This window comes from Pseudonaja textilis, chromosome 8, assembly GCF_049901715.1.
Source record: "Pseudonaja textilis isolate UNSWEBS1 chromosome 8, rPseTex1.2, whole genome shotgun sequence".
NCBI classification, from domain to species: Eukaryota; Metazoa; Chordata; class Lepidosauria; order Squamata; family Elapidae; genus Pseudonaja; species Pseudonaja textilis.
Genome location: NC_141997.1, coordinates 561,823 through 579,462, shown reverse-complemented (window position 1 = coordinate 579,462; position 17,640 = coordinate 561,823). Strand labels below are relative to the sequence as shown.

The window sequence follows — 17,640 nt, the reverse complement described above, 5'->3', positions numbered from 1 at the left end:
AGCAACTCTTTCTCCCAAATTGTATAATTACGCTTGGAAGTAGTAAGTTTCCGTGAATAATATGCACATGGAAAAAGAGGTGCGCCATCCGCTGGGGCTTGTAACAACACCGCCCCAATGGCCACATTGGATGCATCCGTCTCCACGACAAATGGACAATGGGGTCGGGATGCCTCAAGATCGGTTCCGCAACAAAGGCTTTCTTGATGGCCTCAAAGGCCTGTTGCTGTGGGGGCCCCCACTGGAATGGAACCTTCTTACGAAGGAGCTGGGTGATGGGATCCATCAGTTTAGCAAAACCCGGGATGAAGGACCTGTAATAATTAGCGAACCCCAAGAGACGTTGTACATCTTTCACTCAACGAGGGGGTTCCCAACTACACAGAGCCTCCACCTTGCGTGGGTCCATGACAATGCCTTTGGGAGAGATGATATGTCCCAAGAACTCTATGGAAATCTGGAAAAAGAGGCATTTCTCCAGTTTCGCATATAGTCTATGCTCCCGAAGACGTTGTAGTACCTGGCGAACTTGGCAAAAGTAGCTTTCCCTGGACTTAGAATAGATCAAAATGTTGTCCAGGTACACCACCACCAGCACATCCAGGGTTAGAGCTGGCTCCACATGCATCAACTCATCTTGAATTTCTTCTGCCAAACCCTCCTGAAAAGCATCCATGTGGGCTGTCTCATTCCAAGCAGAGTCCATGCAGAGCAGACGAAACTCTGCAATAAACTCTTGCAAAGGGCGTTTCCCCTGATGAATGTCCTTTAAACATCTGGCCACGGTTTGAGTTTTTATGGGGTCCTCATACATAGAATGTAAATGGTGCCAAAAGCCCTGATAGTCATTCAATAAAGGACTATTTTGCACCAACAAAGGAGTGGCCCATCTTGCAGCCGAACCCGACAAGAGACTGATAACAAACCCCACCCGAGCCCAGTCATCAGGGAAATCTTCTGGCTGTAAGGACATAAATAGTTGACACTGCCCCATAAAAGCTGGGAACATTTCAGGCTGTCCAGAGAATTTATCCGGCACAGCTACCGGGCATTTCCTACGGGGAGGTGCAGGAGGAGTAACAGGAGCTTGCATCAGCGTAAGATGGTTAATCAGCTGGGTGACTTGTTTCTGCAATACCTGGTTATCCTGCAGAAGTTGATTAATCTGCAGCTGCTGCTGCTCTAGCTGTGTTTTTGTCCATCTTGGTTAGAAGATGGGATGAGGGTTCGGGTCAAAAATTGTTCTGTCTCACCTGTGACCACAAGGTGAGAGTCCAAATGTCCAAAGGAAAAAACATGAACAGACAATATCAGGAACAACAGAGTTAACTTTCCTCTGTAGTCATCATTGGCAGCTTTCCCAGAAGCTGTATACAAACCCAGATAACGAGCAGCACGATAAATCAAATCCGAAAGGCAAACAGAAGGCTTCTTCCAAACTGCGAACGTAAATAACAAAGTTTGACCTGAATGAGGATTCCAAGCTAACACGCCTCCTTATATTCCTTGAAGGAACGTGTCAGTCTCTCTACTCAGTCCCTGATTTGACGTTTCCTTTCCATTTGTGCTTGACGTCTCAGCCTACGTCTAGTCCTTACATCAACCCAACATTCATCAGCTTGATCATCACCCAAGGGCTCTGGCCAAACCCTCCTCATCACTCGAACCTGTGTCTTCTGACACATCAGACTCAAAGCGCACAGCAGGCTCAAACCTCCCAGTCACCCTACTATCTGTCTGGGAAAGAATTAAGAGAAATCATTATATGAAGATTCTAATTTGGCTATCCACCATGGAGGCAATGGTGTAACCAATTATCCTAGATCTAAATAAAATAGTGAGATGTAAAGAATTATTGGATGAACAAGGAGAATTTAAATCAAATCAAGAATTGAAGGTACAAGGAATAAAGATAGACTGGTGGCCATATTTACAAATCCGAACAAGGTATAAGAAAAATATAGAAGAATACGGAATTTACAAAGATCAGCAGGAATTAGATAAAATATTGCAGGGGACAGAGGAAAAATTTATTACTAAAATGCATAATTATCTCTTAAGATTCCGAATGGAAGAAGAAATAGTAAAAGAGACCATGATAATTTGGGTGAAAAAATTTGGTTATAGCATCAATTCGGAAAATTGGGAAAAATTATGGGAAGTAAATTACAAATTAACATTATCAGCAACCTATAAAGAGAACTTGTACAAAATGTTCTATCGTTGGCACTTACCTCCGGCAAGGTTGGCTAAGATGTTCCCTAACAGATCGGCAAATTGTTGGAAATGTAATTACGAACAGGGAACTTTTTCCCATATTGGTAGACCTGCCCTAAAGCCAAAAATTATTGGCTTAAAATTAAGAATTGGCTTGAAGAAATCACAAAACAGAAAAATGAATTGAAACTAGAGATATTCCTAACAGGCATATAAAGAGATAAAATTGGCAAAAAAAAATCAATATATTATATTACATATAATAACTGCGGCAAGAATTGCCTATGCCCAAAATTGGAAATGTGATAATACTCCTTCCGAAACCATGATACTATAAAAAAGATTCCAGAATGCACAGAAATAGACAGGCTTTCAATTGGAAATGAAAGAGAGGGAAGAAACAGAGTATCATGAAATTTGGAACCCATGGTAGAACTGGCTAGAAAGTAGACGTAGATAAATGAAAGAAAGGTTATGGTAAGATGAAATAATACTGTGTATAACTATGTAAATAAACATGTAAATATATGAATATATGCTATAAATTGAATGTAAAAATAATTGTAATGATATTTAGTAATAAGTTACACATTTAGGAATATGTCAATGTGAGTGAACACTGTTATTAACATATTGTAATGAATGGAAATATGTTTTTAATTGTAAAATTTGACTAATAAAGATTTTTTAATTTTTTAAAAAAATGGTGGCCATCTGTCAGCATAACCTTAAGCATATGTTGCTTTCATTAATCTTACTTAATGCTATGACATGAAAAATTTTTGATAACATAAAATGTACATTTATCCATATAAATCTTCAAAAGTTTTACATCAGCACAAGCCCCATAAAGCATAAAAGTCCCATCAAACATCAGGTGGCAGTTTACAAACATTGTCTCTGGACTACTCAAATGAATTTTAACAAAGAAAGAAAAACCAAATGGTTTACTTGGACTTAAAAATATATTCCCTGAAGTTTATATGTTTAGATTGTACTGTGTGCCAACACTTTTACATTTGTTTGTAACAAAATTGTCAAGGTGTTTTAAAGATCTGGAACCATATCAAAAAAAGTTTAATGTAGCACAAATGTTTAGCCGATAACAATGTTTTATTACATTTGCTTTCTTCTTCTGTTACCTTAACCATTTCTGCATTTTCCTCTATATTCTGTATTTTAGTGCATATATCCAACATTCTGTCTCACATCTCATTCATGGCTCGAATGTCCATCTTTATTTCTTTACATATGTCACTCATCTTTATATTGCTTATTATTCCAATTGTCCAGTATTCAGTAAATTTTATTTCAACCAGTGATTCTTTTTTGTTTTTAAAATATCAATGTCCTCAGATCTTTATTTTTCCAGCATTAATCAGTCCAAATCACCAATAATTCCAGAGGTAATATCCTTTTGTATCCTTACTCTTTAATTATGATATATTTCAGCTTCCAGGGGTCTTATTATAATGTCTTTCTTTTATTCCTTTTTACTTTCTTCTTTTGATGAAATTATTAGTTTGAAAGGATCTACAGGAATTTTCTATCATCAACAAGTGGCGCTTTTAGTCCAGTTTCACAGCCAAGCTTTTTCCATTCTTTTTTATTTAGCTTCACCAATTTTAAAAATCAAATATTCTTTCTCTTTAGAACATTTCCAGCATTCAAATTAGTGCTTTTCAATGCCAAATCCTGTACGTTCGTCAATTCCAAATTAGTGTTCTTCCAAATTAATTCATTTTAAAAGTTTCAGTTTAAAAAAAAAACTTTTAGCATTTCCCAATTGTTCTTCTATTTCCCAGCCACTGCTAGTACAATTCTTTGATCTTCTCTATTATAGTTTTTTGGGGAAAATAAAATTTTCCAAACACCTTCCCAATCTCCACTCCAGTGCTGCACTTAGATGTTTCACGGTTGTCCCAACTTTGTAGCGGCCATCTTGGCTGTTCTTCTCTCCATTGTGGCATAGAGAGCAAGCTCAGGGTTTCCATGGGGGAGTTGCATTCTCCCCTAGAACCTCACTGAGCACCTCTCCTTAGCTTCACCACCCCTCCAAGGTGGCTTTTGGCTCTGTCCGGAGCCCACAAATGGCGAGAAGCCAGCACAGGAATGGAGACCTCTGTTTGCTGCTTCTGGTCCCGTCATGACGTCAGCTGGAAGTCACCTTTTACCTTCTTACACCAAAATTCTATTGTCTAAATCTTATACAATTAGTCCCTTTTCCATGTCTTTGATTTTGTATTTTATATATTTAAATAGTTCTCCAATAATTAGGGATATTTAAGGTACTTGATATTATTTATAAGTTCACAGTTAAATCACCTTCATTCAAAATGTCTTCTTCTTTCTATTAAGCATAGTCACTGTTCCAGCCCCATGTCCTTTTTACTTCCTTCAGTACTTCTCCACTTCTCCATCACTCTAAATGACTCCTTGTAAATTTTCTCTTTACAAACCACATTCACAGCAAGAAAACAAACCACCCATTCAGTCCAAGTATTTAATCAATCTATCTTTAAATATATTCCAGCCGATACACACTCTGATTTCAAACTCTAGTCACTCCTTCCTCTCCGGCTGTCAATATTAATGTTAATAGCTGTTTTTTATTCTCCACTCCCACCGCTAAATCACCAAATTTTTCTTCACTTGTCAATTGATCTTGTAGGTCATTAAGTCTCTGAGATTTCAGTACCATTTTGGGTCTCCAATTTTGACATATTTTAAAGAACATTAAATTTGTACTCAGCGTGTGAGACAATAGGGATCTTAGTAGCAATTTTAAACCAAGAGTCTCATACCTGTTAATTAATCTGAACAATCAGATGGCCAAAAACTTTAAAATATATATTTCTGTTTTATCACAAGAAAAAGCCTGAGACATGTTGATGTCTAATTATACATTATCCCAAAAAAGTGCCATATTAAAAACCATATTAATTTGAAAGCTTTTCTATATATTCATCACTACCGTGGTTGCTTTTATTTATATCCAACACTCACAGTGGCCTCTTCTCTTTATGTCTGTATGATAGTTTTTCTTTCAGCTGCTGTGATGACCCAGGGTGTGGCACAAAGGCAACACAGTCAAATAAGCAAAAAATGTCCCTTTAATACCTCCAACGTTGCCCCCAATGTCCAGGTTACCTTCAGCTGGAGAAAAAATTCCCCAAGAATAGTCTTTAAGTGGAGGAAATTCAGTCCAAAAACAAACTACACACAAACTGTAAATAAAAATCCATACAAACCACACTGCAGTAATTAACTTGACAGGGAAAGAGAAGGAATTGTAGACTTGAAAGGCCAGCAAAACACACCATTGGGAAGACACCAGGAACCCAGATAAGCCTCGACGATACCAGATAATTCACGATTTGCTCCTAACAAGTTTGCTGTGCACAGCTTCCCTTTTTAAACTCTGTGTTCCCAGCTGCAGTTAATAAAGGGAATCAGGGCCCTTTCCTCCCCCATAAACCACACAACTCACATTGATCCCTTCTCCGTTCCTCCCTGCATGCCCTAGGATGAAGAGAGAGTGGGCCTGGGTCTTCCTCTGAATTCCCTCTCCCTTGCTCTATTTCTCCCCTGCTCTGCCCAGCCGGCCTTTGCCCTCCCCCAGTTTCTTCCACAGCCAACGGAGCCACACTCCCACTCCCTGTCAGCTGCTCAGTCTCTCCCTCTGAATCAGATTCCGACAGGGCATGACAACTGCTTTGATGCCAATAGAGATGGATGTGACATTCAAACATTAAAATAAAAAAGAGCTTAGTTTTTTAATGTTTGAGCTGGTTTTATTTCAGGGTATATTTTATTGCATAGCCACTGTTATTTTCAGGGAAGTGGGCAACATTCAATGTAGGGAGATAACTCAAATCTAAATTTCATTTTTAAAAACACAAAACCATACCTATTCATGGCTTTGGTTGTTATATCTCTTCAAGTAGGAATAGGATCTGTGAGTAGGAATCAGAAATGGCGACACCAACAGACTTCTTATTCTCTTAGTTCTAGGCAAATTACTTGGAACATAATCAATATTAATTACCTGCTAACCGAATTTATTGCAATTTTTTGCAATTTTAGCACTTTCAGTAATAGGACATGTAATATATTAATTTTAGCATAAGGTTATATAAGGCCTGAAACATTATAGTACACTTTTTAATTATTTTGGCTTCCAACTGCTGTTCATCATTGTCTGATATGAGAATGGCCCGTGACTCAACATTAATTACTTGTTCAATAAAGTCAAACTGAGGCTTTCAGAATCTCAATAACAAATGTAGTACTAGATATATAGTCCCTTTATTATATTTTTCTGGTATGATACCCAGCAGAAATATTTCTGGTTTAAATCCATATGTTCCTATATCATTTTTTTATCCAAATATGTATGGCATGCTTTTGTCCACCACATGTGGTAGTACGAGCCTGGAATCTGATTACGCTTCCAACATTTAGCAGACATATCTTTAAACATCTTGGCTAATCTTGCTGGTAGAAGTGCCATTTGTAAAACATTTTATATAAGTTTTCTTTGTATGCAGTAGACATTTTTAATTTATAATTTCGATCCCACAACTTCTACCATTGATTCAATTCTATAGAATAACCAAAGTTTTTAGCCCACACTATCATTGTTTCCTTTACTTGCTCTTCTTTCAGTCTAACAATCAATAGGTAGGTATAATTTTTTAAAATTAATTTCTCCTTAGTTCCTGTTAGAATCTGGTCCAATTCTGTTGCTTCTTTATAAAAACCATATATTTTAGCATCTTTTTCATATCTTGGTTGTATTTATATCTGTGGTCACCATGCTAAATCTATCCCTTGACTATTCGGTTCCTGTTTCCCTTTCTCATTCAAAGTATCTTTATATCTTATTATTTTTTCCATATCAACCACATTTGGATGTATCAACACCTCCATCATGGAGAGCCAGACTGGTATTTTCAATTAGTGTTTTTCCTTAATTTTTATCCATACTGAAAACAGAGCATTTCTAATGTAGTGTCCTTGGAAATAATTGTGTATTTTATTTTCCCCATGCCATAGAAAGGTGTGCCACCACAATTGCAAGTCGTGACCCTCCAAAGTTAATGATTGTCTAGATCTCAAGTTTATCCATTCTTTTAGCCACATAAGTGCAGATGTCGTATTATAACTTCTAATCTGGCAGCCCAAAGCCTCATCCATTATTAGAGTCTTGTAACAGTTTCAGATTTATTCTTGCTTTTTTACCTTGTCAAATAAAGTTTGATAATAATCTGTTTAATTCCTTGAAGTATTTCCAGTTTTATTGGAATTATTTGGAACAGTAATCTTGGTAGAGTATTCAAAAGAGAAGCCTCTTGACATTTGTGTCCTAACATCTAACACAAGTAATGTGATATCATGGCACATGTTTCATCACTTTTCTCTCTAAGTGGTTTACAGACTGAGCATATTGCTCCCAACAAGCTGGGTCCTCATTTTACCGACCTCAGAAGGTTGGTGTCAGCTTTGGAATCTTTATTCATCACTGCCACATAGCTTGAGAAAGTGGGAGGGGGGAATTTTTATTGAGTAGCTCTAAGTAGACAAAATAGAATTATTTTGTTAGCTCAAGGTCATAGAGTTTGGTGAAGATTCAAAAAGGAACTTACTTTGGGATTGGTTCGTGTGATGTGATGATGAGAGAAAAGGGGGTGGTTTGTAGTTTGGGACATTGTGGGAAGTCTGGGAAACTTTTAGTTTTGAAATTCCACAGATGTGCCAGGTGCTATTCTAATAGAGGTACTTTAAAGATTATGCTTGTGTCATAGTTACTGATTGGAATGGAGGTTCCCTGGAATGCTGACATTAATGATTTCTTCCCACGGCTGTGTTGGTTCAGCTACTTGTTGGAGGAGGCCAGGGGTTTTCCTAGTTCTGTGTTTCATTGTGGCACAAATTGAGCAGCTTTTCACATAGTCCTCGACATCAGGTTTCATTTTTGGCCACCAGAACTGTCTGGATTCTCAAATTGGAATCTCAACAAATCAATAAACACATTGACATCCTGTAGCTCTGGGGCCTATCCAAAGGGCAATTGAGCCACCCAGTCAGAAGCATCCCCCTCATTCATTCCATCTGTTATTGCAGTGACCAGATCGTGCTCTGTTGCATATTGGCCTCCAAATTGGCCTATGTGAGACCAGATTCAAGTGAGGAAATAAGCAAAATGTTCATGTCGTCCTTCAAAAGTGCCCTTGAACAGCATCAGGTCTGGTCTGGGGGATGCAGGGAGGTGGTATCGCCCTGGCAACCACAGGCTGAGATGGAATAAATGGAGCCTGGCAAGGTTCTACTTTGGAGGAGTATTCTGAAGCCTGGCTGGGTTGAGGCTCTCTGGAAGAAGGGCCTCTGCATGGTTGCTCCAAGAGGGGGTTGATTAGAGGCCAGTTGTTGCCTTATTCCCTGCGTGGGGAAAGGGGGAGTGGCTGCTGCCTGCTGCCTGTGCAGATTCCTTTGTTGGGAAGGGATTGCTGATTCTCTTCGGGGCCAGGGCATTGCCAGCACTGGCATCCACTGGCACTGGACCCACCCTTGGCCAGGATAAAATTCCCACCCTGGGGGGATACTCTCTGCAGGAGGTAATCTCCTTTCTGGTTGGGGAGTGGGGGACTGGGAGTTCATAACATACCAGTTGTAGTCTGTGTCTCCCGTCTCTCCCTTGAAATTCGATCCTGCCAGGCTGGGCTGCTTTGCTGGCCATCTCCAACTGATACTGGTGTGAATTCCCCTTCCCTCCTTAAACTGGGGAAGGTAAAAGTGGTCTGCATTATGCTCCAGCTTGGTTGAAGAGTTTGTGGCTTTGAGACATAACTTTCCACCTTTAGCAGGTGAAGCTGTTCTGAGATTTCTGCCAACGATTGGCTTTGGGATGTAATCCCCTGGTTGCTGTCTTGGGAGGCATCTGATGCAATTGAGGCTCCACACCTCCAATTTGCCTCCCTTGCAGTATGTAGAGGGCTTGAGAAAGAGATTTGTTCCAGCAGTTTTTCTTCTGGTCCCATCTGACAACTCCCCCACGAGTCTGATCCTTTGGGCCGGGCTCCTAAATCTTGTCTCTCTTCTGCATGCCTCAAGGCCTGCATTACCTCCTCCGAAGGGAGGCTGGGGGATTCAGCTAATCTTCGGGAACCCCCCCCCCCAAGCCCCTTCTGTCTCACCTTCCATCTTTGCTGATTCTTCATACTGATCCATTCCTGGAATCAGTCCTGGGGTTCAGCAACCCCTAATATCTCCCGTCTTAGGAGTGCTGGTAGTTGTTAGAATTTCAAAATAATGTCAGCATTCCAGGGAACCTCCATTCCAATGAGTAACTCTGACACACACATAATCTCAAAAGTACCTTTATTAGAATAGCACCAGGCACATCTGTGGAATTTCAAAACTAAGTTTCCCGGACTTCCCACAATGTCCCAAACTACAAACCATCCTCTTTTCTCTCATCATCACATCACATGAACCAATCCCAAAGTAAGTTCCTTTTTGTATCTTCACCACACTCTATGACCTTGAGCTAACAAAAGAATTCTATTTTGTCTACCTAGAGCTACTCAATAAAAATCAGCCCCCTCCCACTTTCTCAAGCTACATGGCAGCGATGAATGATTCCAAAGCTGACAGGTGGAAGGTTGAGTCAACCTTGAGCTAGTGAGACCCAAATTACCAAACTGCTGGCAGCCAGTAATCAGCAGAAGTAGCCTGCAGTAATGCCAGTGATGGGATTCAAATAATTTAACAACCAGTCCTCTGCCCTAATGACCAGCTGGGTGGGCATGGCTGAGTGGTCATGTGACTGAGTGGATGTGGCCAACTTCACTAACCCTAATCCTAACCCTTAGGAAATTTCTCCTTAGTCCAACTCACAATAAAATAGGCACAATAGTACTGTTCCAATTTTTAGAATAGAATAGAATAACAGAGTTGGAAAGGACCTTGGAGGTCTTCTAGTCCAACCCCCTCCTTAGACAGGAAACCCTACACCACTTCAGACAAATGGTTATCCAATCTCTTCTTAAAAACTTCCAGTGTTGGAGTATTTACAACTTCTGGAGGCAAGTTGTTCCACTGATTAATTGTTCTAACTGTCAGGAAATTTGAGGGGCTCTTACAAAAATGAGGGAGTCAATCTATTTTCCAAAGTACCAAAAGGTACAACAAGAAATAATGGATAGAAACTAACCAAAGAGAGAAACAACTTAGGACTAAGGAGAAATTTCCTAAAATTTGACCAATCAACCAATGGGAATAGCTTGCCTTCAGAAGTTGTGGGTGTTCCATCTCTAGAGGCTTTCAAACAGAGTGAGGGAAGTACTCCTAAAAGGACAATGCCAGGGACCACTAAAACGATGCAAAAAACCTAAAACAGCCATTCCCCCCCACTTTTTTTTTAAAAAAAAGTCAACTCCAAAGCAAATGTAGCAGCTGAGAGGGAAACTAAGAGGGCCACTCATGCTAATTGAAAGCCTGGGCGTGCTGCCAAAAGCCATTAACCCAACTCTATTATTCTATGTTCTCTATGTTCTAAATTGGGTGCTTCATAGCAGAAGCAATACAACTGGCTGGACCACACATGCATTACATTCATGGCCTGTATGATCAAGCTGCATCATTGTCCCCTTTTGTATCTTTTCCCCCCAGGAAGAAACAAGAAGTAGCCAACACTACAGCAGCTATCAAAAGTCTTGGGGAACTCCAGGGAGTATCAGCTGATCACAGAAGTGTTGCTTAATTATCTTTATAATGAAAATGTTTGTAATATTGACCTTCCTGAAGGGAAGAGGTTAATCCCATCCCTAGATGGGTGATTGATGGGTTTCTCTGCCCTAATCCTGTCAGTTTCTGTTATTTTATTGACTTTATTTAAGATGTGTCAGCTGCATTCCAGCTGTAACTGTAACTGTTCTTGGCTGTCTGGCCAAAGCTATTAACTGAAGGGAGAGGGGAAAAAAAACCTTTCATGCACTTTATTTTTAGCTGGTTCTCCAAACTGCATAAGCAATTAACTGTTCGGGTGAACCATTGAGAACCAGCTGAATCCCACCACTGAGTACTGCATTCTAACCACTGCACCACCGCGGCTCTTATGTGATACAAATGTTGAAAAGTGGGAAGAAAAATGAGGATTACACACACACACACACAAAAACAACATACGGCCAATTTTTGTAGATTTTCCAACATTTCTTTCTGGTCTTTGAAATCGGTAGTATGGATAGTGGTCACAAATTCTTCCTTTTCAGTAAACCATATATCCAAAAGACCCTAAAATTAAAAAAAAATAATTAGAAGGACTGCATATTAAACTTTATAAAGCAAAGAGTAAATAGATATACCTAACCTGTTCTTCAATAAATTGCAACCATTTTCGAAGAACATCTTGCAGAATAAACCAACGATCCTCTGTCCATCTACATATTGTTGCCCAACGGTTTCCTAAAAGCTAAAATAATGACATTAACATTTAGAAGTTAATAACTATTTTACACTTCATTTATGCAAGACTTGGTATTTTTATTTAGCCTTTAATACTGTTACAATCTTTCAATTAATATTTTATGGCTACATTATTGTGGTTGGTCATACAATCAGCCAGATATTTTGGCTGGATACAGCATTTTTATTTACCCACTGGGTCCTTTCCAAGGCCCTGGGATAAACAGATGTTGTTTGATGGTGTTAAAGCTTCCATCACCTCAGTCACTAGGGGAGACGCGCAACTTTCTCCGCCCCGAGACACTGACCCAGCCTGGCTGCAGCCAATGCCCTGCATTGTAATGGGTTCCAGGAGGAGAAGGGTACATCCAGGAGGAGAAGGGTACATCATGAAGCATGCTAAATTTAAGTGTGCTGCACAAAGCACTGCAAGAGCAGCAAGCAGACCATGGAGGCGGCAAAAAGAATATGGGGAGACGCATGTCTTTCTCTCTGCCCTAAGACACTGACGCCACTGCTCTTGCTACCTCAATGGCCTGCTTGCTGCCCTTACAGTGCCTTGCGCAGCACACTTAAATTTAGCACACTTCACGATGGGGGAGACGACATCCCCTCCTCCTCCTGGAGCCCATAACGACATGGAGCATTGGTGGCAGCCAGGCCGGGTCAGTGTCTCAGGGTGGAGAGGAATTTGTGCATCTTCCTGAGTAGCCGAGGCATGAGCAGCACCAACAAGGGTCGAAAGAAGAAGCAAGTAGAGGAGCAGTTCACTCCTGTATTCGAACATGGAGTGAGTCCCATTCACCACTGTCACCTTTCTCAGGCGAGGAGTGAGTGGGAGGGGAGGGTGAGACCAGCCACTGGTGGGGTCAGCTGACAGGAAGCCACAGCAGGGGGATGAAATAACTTCATTGATCCAGGAACCTGAAATGACTCTTGATTTATATCATATGGTAAAATGCACCCAAAGGAGAAGAAAGAACAACATCAGCAAAAAAGAACACCCCAACCTTCACCTGTTTTGGGAAATGGTTCAAGAGGGAACATACACACACATGAGAGAGAGAGAGAGAAAGAAAGAGATGAGAGAGAGAGAGAAATGAAAGAGAGGGAGAAAGAGGGAGAGATGAGAGAGAAAGAGAGAGAAATGAGAGAGAGATGAGACGGATAGAGAGGGAGAAAGAGAGAAAGAGAAGAGAGGGAGAGAAGAGAAAGACAAAGAGAGAGAGATGAGAGAGAGAGAGAGAGAGAGATGAAAAAGCGGGAGAAAGAGAGAGAGAGAGAGAGAGAAAGAGAGAGACAGAGACAGAGAAATACCTGTTTCCCAGAGAAAATAGAGAAAAGAAAATACCAGAGCCACAAAACCTGGGTAGGCATGGCTGGGGGTGGGGGTGGGGTGTCATGTGACTTGGTGGGAGTGAGTGATGTCGAGCTGGCCACGCCCACCCAGGTTTTGTGGCTCCCAGTGTTTTCATTTCTGTGGGAAATGGGTCCAAATAGCTCTGTTTGCAGATCCCTGATCCTAGCTAAATGTACCCATCTGAAAAAAAAAAAAGAGAAGCAGTGTTGGATCTGGTTATAAAATGAATGGGACACTAGTAGGGGGAAAAAAAACCCTGGTAAAATCTAATTATTTGTAGAATAGAAAGCATAAAGAGAGAAAGCAATATGGATGAAAACATGGACATATTAATGCAGTCAAGAGGACTGTTTTGTGCTTTCCTTTTAAAAAAGTATACACTTGAGACAATTCTAATTTAGACAATTCCTGAAGGAAATACAACTATTAGTTGTTAAGATTTTTTTCCTAGAATAATAATTTTTATATTTATTAGTGTATCTTACATAACCTGTCAGTGACAAACATAAAATATTTTGAATTCTTTAAAACTGTCCTCAATTATTCTAGCAATCAGCAGCAAGTCAAATGATACAAAATCAGATTAACACTTGATTTGATATAACAGTTTTCTATTTTCTTGTTAAAAGAACTTCTACCACACAAAAACAAAATAAAAAAGAGTATCTGAAATATAGCATGACTTAGAAGCAAGTATAGTACTGTGAAAAACCAGGTATCAACAATTTAATAAGATGCAAATACTGAAGGTACAATGATCAAGAGACTATAGAAATTACCATTTTGAGTAGAAAATGTTAATTATAAGTTAAAAAACACTGTTTCCTATAACAGCTTCAAAATTAGCTATCAAAATGAAAGCAATGCTTCACTAATTGTATTCATTATTCTTACAATGTGGACTTATATTAATGGCAACACACACCCATTTTCACAGACAAATCTGACATTATGATAAACTCAGGGGTGGGATTCAAATTTTGTAATAACTGGTTCTCTGGGAGTGGCTAGGTGGCCATGGTCATGTGACTGGGTGGGGTGAGGCTTCTTCCTTTTTTGCAGCATCTCCCCCCATTTGGGGGACCTTCTGGGCCTCAGGGAAGCCTCCTGGGGGGGGCGCTTTTGCTGTCAGAAGGCTTCCCTGGGGCTCAGGAATAAAAAAAACAAGCTAGGAGGGGGAGTGCAGCACCTCCCCAATCTCCATTTTCGGGCCTTCTAGGCCTCCAGGAAGCTCTCAGGAAGCTTCTCTGGGGCCCAGGAAGGCAAAAAAATGGAGGGGCGGGGGGAGCTGCGCCCCCTCTCCATTTTTTGTCTACCTGGGCCTCAGGGAAATTTCCTGGGTGAAACAATCAGTAAGTGAGGGGAATCCTGGCACAGCTGATCATAGGGACAGCTGATCGTCAGGAGGGGGGGGGAAGAAATACTGTCATGCCCTTATTAGAGTTGGACTCTGAGAGAGAGAAGTAACAGCTGACAGGAAGTGGAGGTGTGGCTCGGGAGATTGTGGAGGAGTCTGGGGAAGGGCAGAGGCCGGCTGGACAGTCAGAGGAAGAACCAGGCCCATCCCCTCTTCATCCTAGGACACACAGGGAGGAACGGAGAAGGAAATAACTTGGCTTACAAGAGAGGAAGCAGCCACGATCCCCCTCATTGGTTGCAGCTGGGGAGAATAGTATATAAGAAAGACGGTTAAAACACAGCATTGCCAGAAGCAAAGTGTGTTTTATTTTGGGCTGAAGTTATCTTGGTTGGCGTCCTTCCAACAGACTGTGCCTTGTTATCTCCTTGAAGTTGGTAATTACTTATCCTAGTCCATTGTGGAATTTCCTTCATTGTAGTTTGTTTGGGGTTTTTTATTTCACCTTTATCTGCTCATTAAGTTCGGACTGTATTGCTTTCTTTTGACTATTTTTGAATAAGTTTTCTTTCCAACTGAGAATTATTGAACAGTGGGGCCAATCTGATGGCATTAAAGGACATTTGTTTACATTTTGGATTTTATTACGTTTGTGTTACACTCCGGCTCATCACAAATATCTTAAGTGACTAGGCAGTGAAGAACACAGTCAGCGATGTCAGGCATGCGTGCAATGTTGCGCATGCTCGATAAGGACTGACTGGGCAGAGAGGGGCAGGTGGAGAGGGGCGGGGCCAACCAAGGGCACGATTTGCCGAATTGCTGAACTGTGCAGACTCATAATAACCAGTTCTATAGAATCCCACCCCTGGATAAACTATAGCCAATTATTGTTCCACTATAATTCCAAGTTCACTGAAATTACCATAGCAATACTGTACATTCAAGTGATTTTCCTACTGTGCATATTTTTAAATTTGACTGTAATGTCAATTACATTTTTGGTGGGGGGAGATCTTCTTAGTAAAATTGTATGGAAAGAACAAGTGAAAAATAAAAGTGCACAGGAATACATGAAAGGTAATATTTGCCAATTCAGATTTAGTAAGTAAAATACTTGTTCTTCCTGGCCATTAATTATACATTCATTCATTTGAGTATCACTGAATTGTGTTGAAATAAAGGTGGCACATGTCTGACACTTTTCTCCTGAATAGTAGCAGGGTTGATAGTTCTTTATGGAATGTAAACTAACATTAGAGTGACCAATTCAGTTTTAAACAATATTAACAATTTTACTTTTCATTTATTGTAGAATTATATACTTTCAATATTACTTAGATGTAGGAAAATATGCATGGAATCATATAGCAATCTTAATTTAGTAATTACCTGAAGTTGTTGTTCTAATGCAATTGTAGCCCTATCTCCACTAGCTTCATCTACTACAACTACCATATGAGTAAGTGAATTAACCTTGACTTGTTCCTGTTCTAAGTCTTCTTGAAGAATCTATAATAAAAAAAGAAAAAAAACTGTTAAAAAATAAACACAAGGACAGCTTGTTTTGCTTTTCATGAACAGAGTTATTTAGAAACATAAGAACAGGCATTAATTATTAGTTACAACCAGTGGTGGGATTCAAGATTTTTTTTTACTACCGGTTCTGTGCGCGTGGCTTGGTGGGTATGGCAGGGGAAGGATACTATAAAATCTCCAGGCAGAGGTGGTATTTGCCAGTTCTCCAAACTACTCAAAATTTCTGCTACCGGTTCTGCAGAACTGGTCAGAACCTCCTGAATATTATCTCTGGTTACAACATACAGTGAAACATAGTTTGTATAATTTATATTACATTAAACATAGATACATTTCTAACTAAAATTACAAATCACAAATGTGATATTCAAAAAAACTATTAAATCATGAATCCACTTCTTAAAAAGTCTTATTATTCTTTTCCTCAATTTTTAAGAGATGAAAACCTATCACATGTGCCAGAAATAAGCCTCACCAAAGGCAGGAAAAATTCTGAGAAAACAAGTATAAGATTGAAGTTTTTAAAATTTACAATAATAAATTTTTGCTATGAGACATAATTTTAGTTGCATTCTTTTTGGTATAACTATATAGTATCCTTATTTATTATTCATTTTCTATGCAGCATCTAGATGTGAACAGTCTCTTTGAATGTGTTTTACATTTATGGTTATTTTAAGAGTTAAATTATTACAAGCATAAATGACTCGATAAAATATATATTTCTAGAGGACTGTTTAAAAATTGTGTTATTCTCTATACATTTTAAGGAGTGATATTTCAAAAGTGTAGTACTGAAGAATTATGTATGCGTGCATCTATCTATCTATCTATCTATCTATCTATCTATCTATCTATCTATCTATCTATCTATCTAATCTATTCATCCATCCATTAATCTAATCTAATCTAATCTAATCTAATCTAATCTAATCTATACTTGTCTAGAGGATTTTTTTAAACACCCATGTTTCAAATAATATATGGCTAATCTGCATTTACTAGGACAGATCCAAGTTTTTGGGGGGTGGGTTTAGTTTTTATTAAATATAGGGAATGTGGACTGACTTCTGCACTCAGAGTCTTATTATACAAAGGGAGTCAGGATACCAAACCATACATCATTTTAAAGGATATATTTTTTGCTAAAACCAGCAATTAAGCTCCATTAATTACAACAAATATAAATACCTGCCTTGGTAGAATTGTAATTTTAGTAGAAATATTGTGGAAAAATAAAAGGAAGGAAGGCAAAAGTCTACACAGAAAATCTGTATATAAAAGTATAGCGAGACCTGGTTAGTCCCTAGATAGCAAACTAAAAGAAAATCAAAGGGTGTAACTAGACTATAGCTATCCTAAGTATAAACATATATACATTCTGTGAAAAGATACTAAGTTTATTTGCATGACTGCCAAGAAATTGGCATGTAGTTATTAGGGTTTAAGAGTCTCAATGAGTCAAGAGTCTTTAGTTTAATTGCATGAATATTAAACAAGGCCAAAGTAATTTTGTTAGGTAGCTTTTGCATGCTTGGACATGTTTAACTCAACATTTTAAGTCAAAGTATGTAAAACACTAGAATAAAAATAATAAAACAAAAAAGCAGGCAAAAACAAAATATTACAGCATTTATAGTAACATGTAATTGATAAAACATGAAAACATTTTGTATCATACATTAGAATACATATTTTA

At 39.1% G+C, this 17,640-nt stretch overlaps 1 protein-coding gene across 7 annotated transcripts in view; it reads right to left on the bottom strand.

Moving 5' to 3' along the window:
• Nucleotides 1-17,640, bottom strand: part of DMD (dystrophin) — a 1,342,375-nt gene that overhangs the window by 1,054,783 nt on the left and 269,952 nt on the right. For all 7 annotated transcript variants that reach the window (XM_087938163.1, XM_087938162.1, XM_087938165.1 and 4 more), the window contains exons 12-14: nt 15,795-15,914; nt 11,591-11,692; nt 11,407-11,514 (exon numbers count right to left, since the gene is read on the bottom strand). In XM_087938163.1, coding sequence (XP_087794289.1) covers nt 11,407-11,514; nt 11,591-11,692; nt 15,795-15,914 — 330 coding nt within the window. The remainder of the gene's footprint in view (nt 1-11,406; nt 11,515-11,590; nt 11,693-15,794; nt 15,915-17,640) is intronic.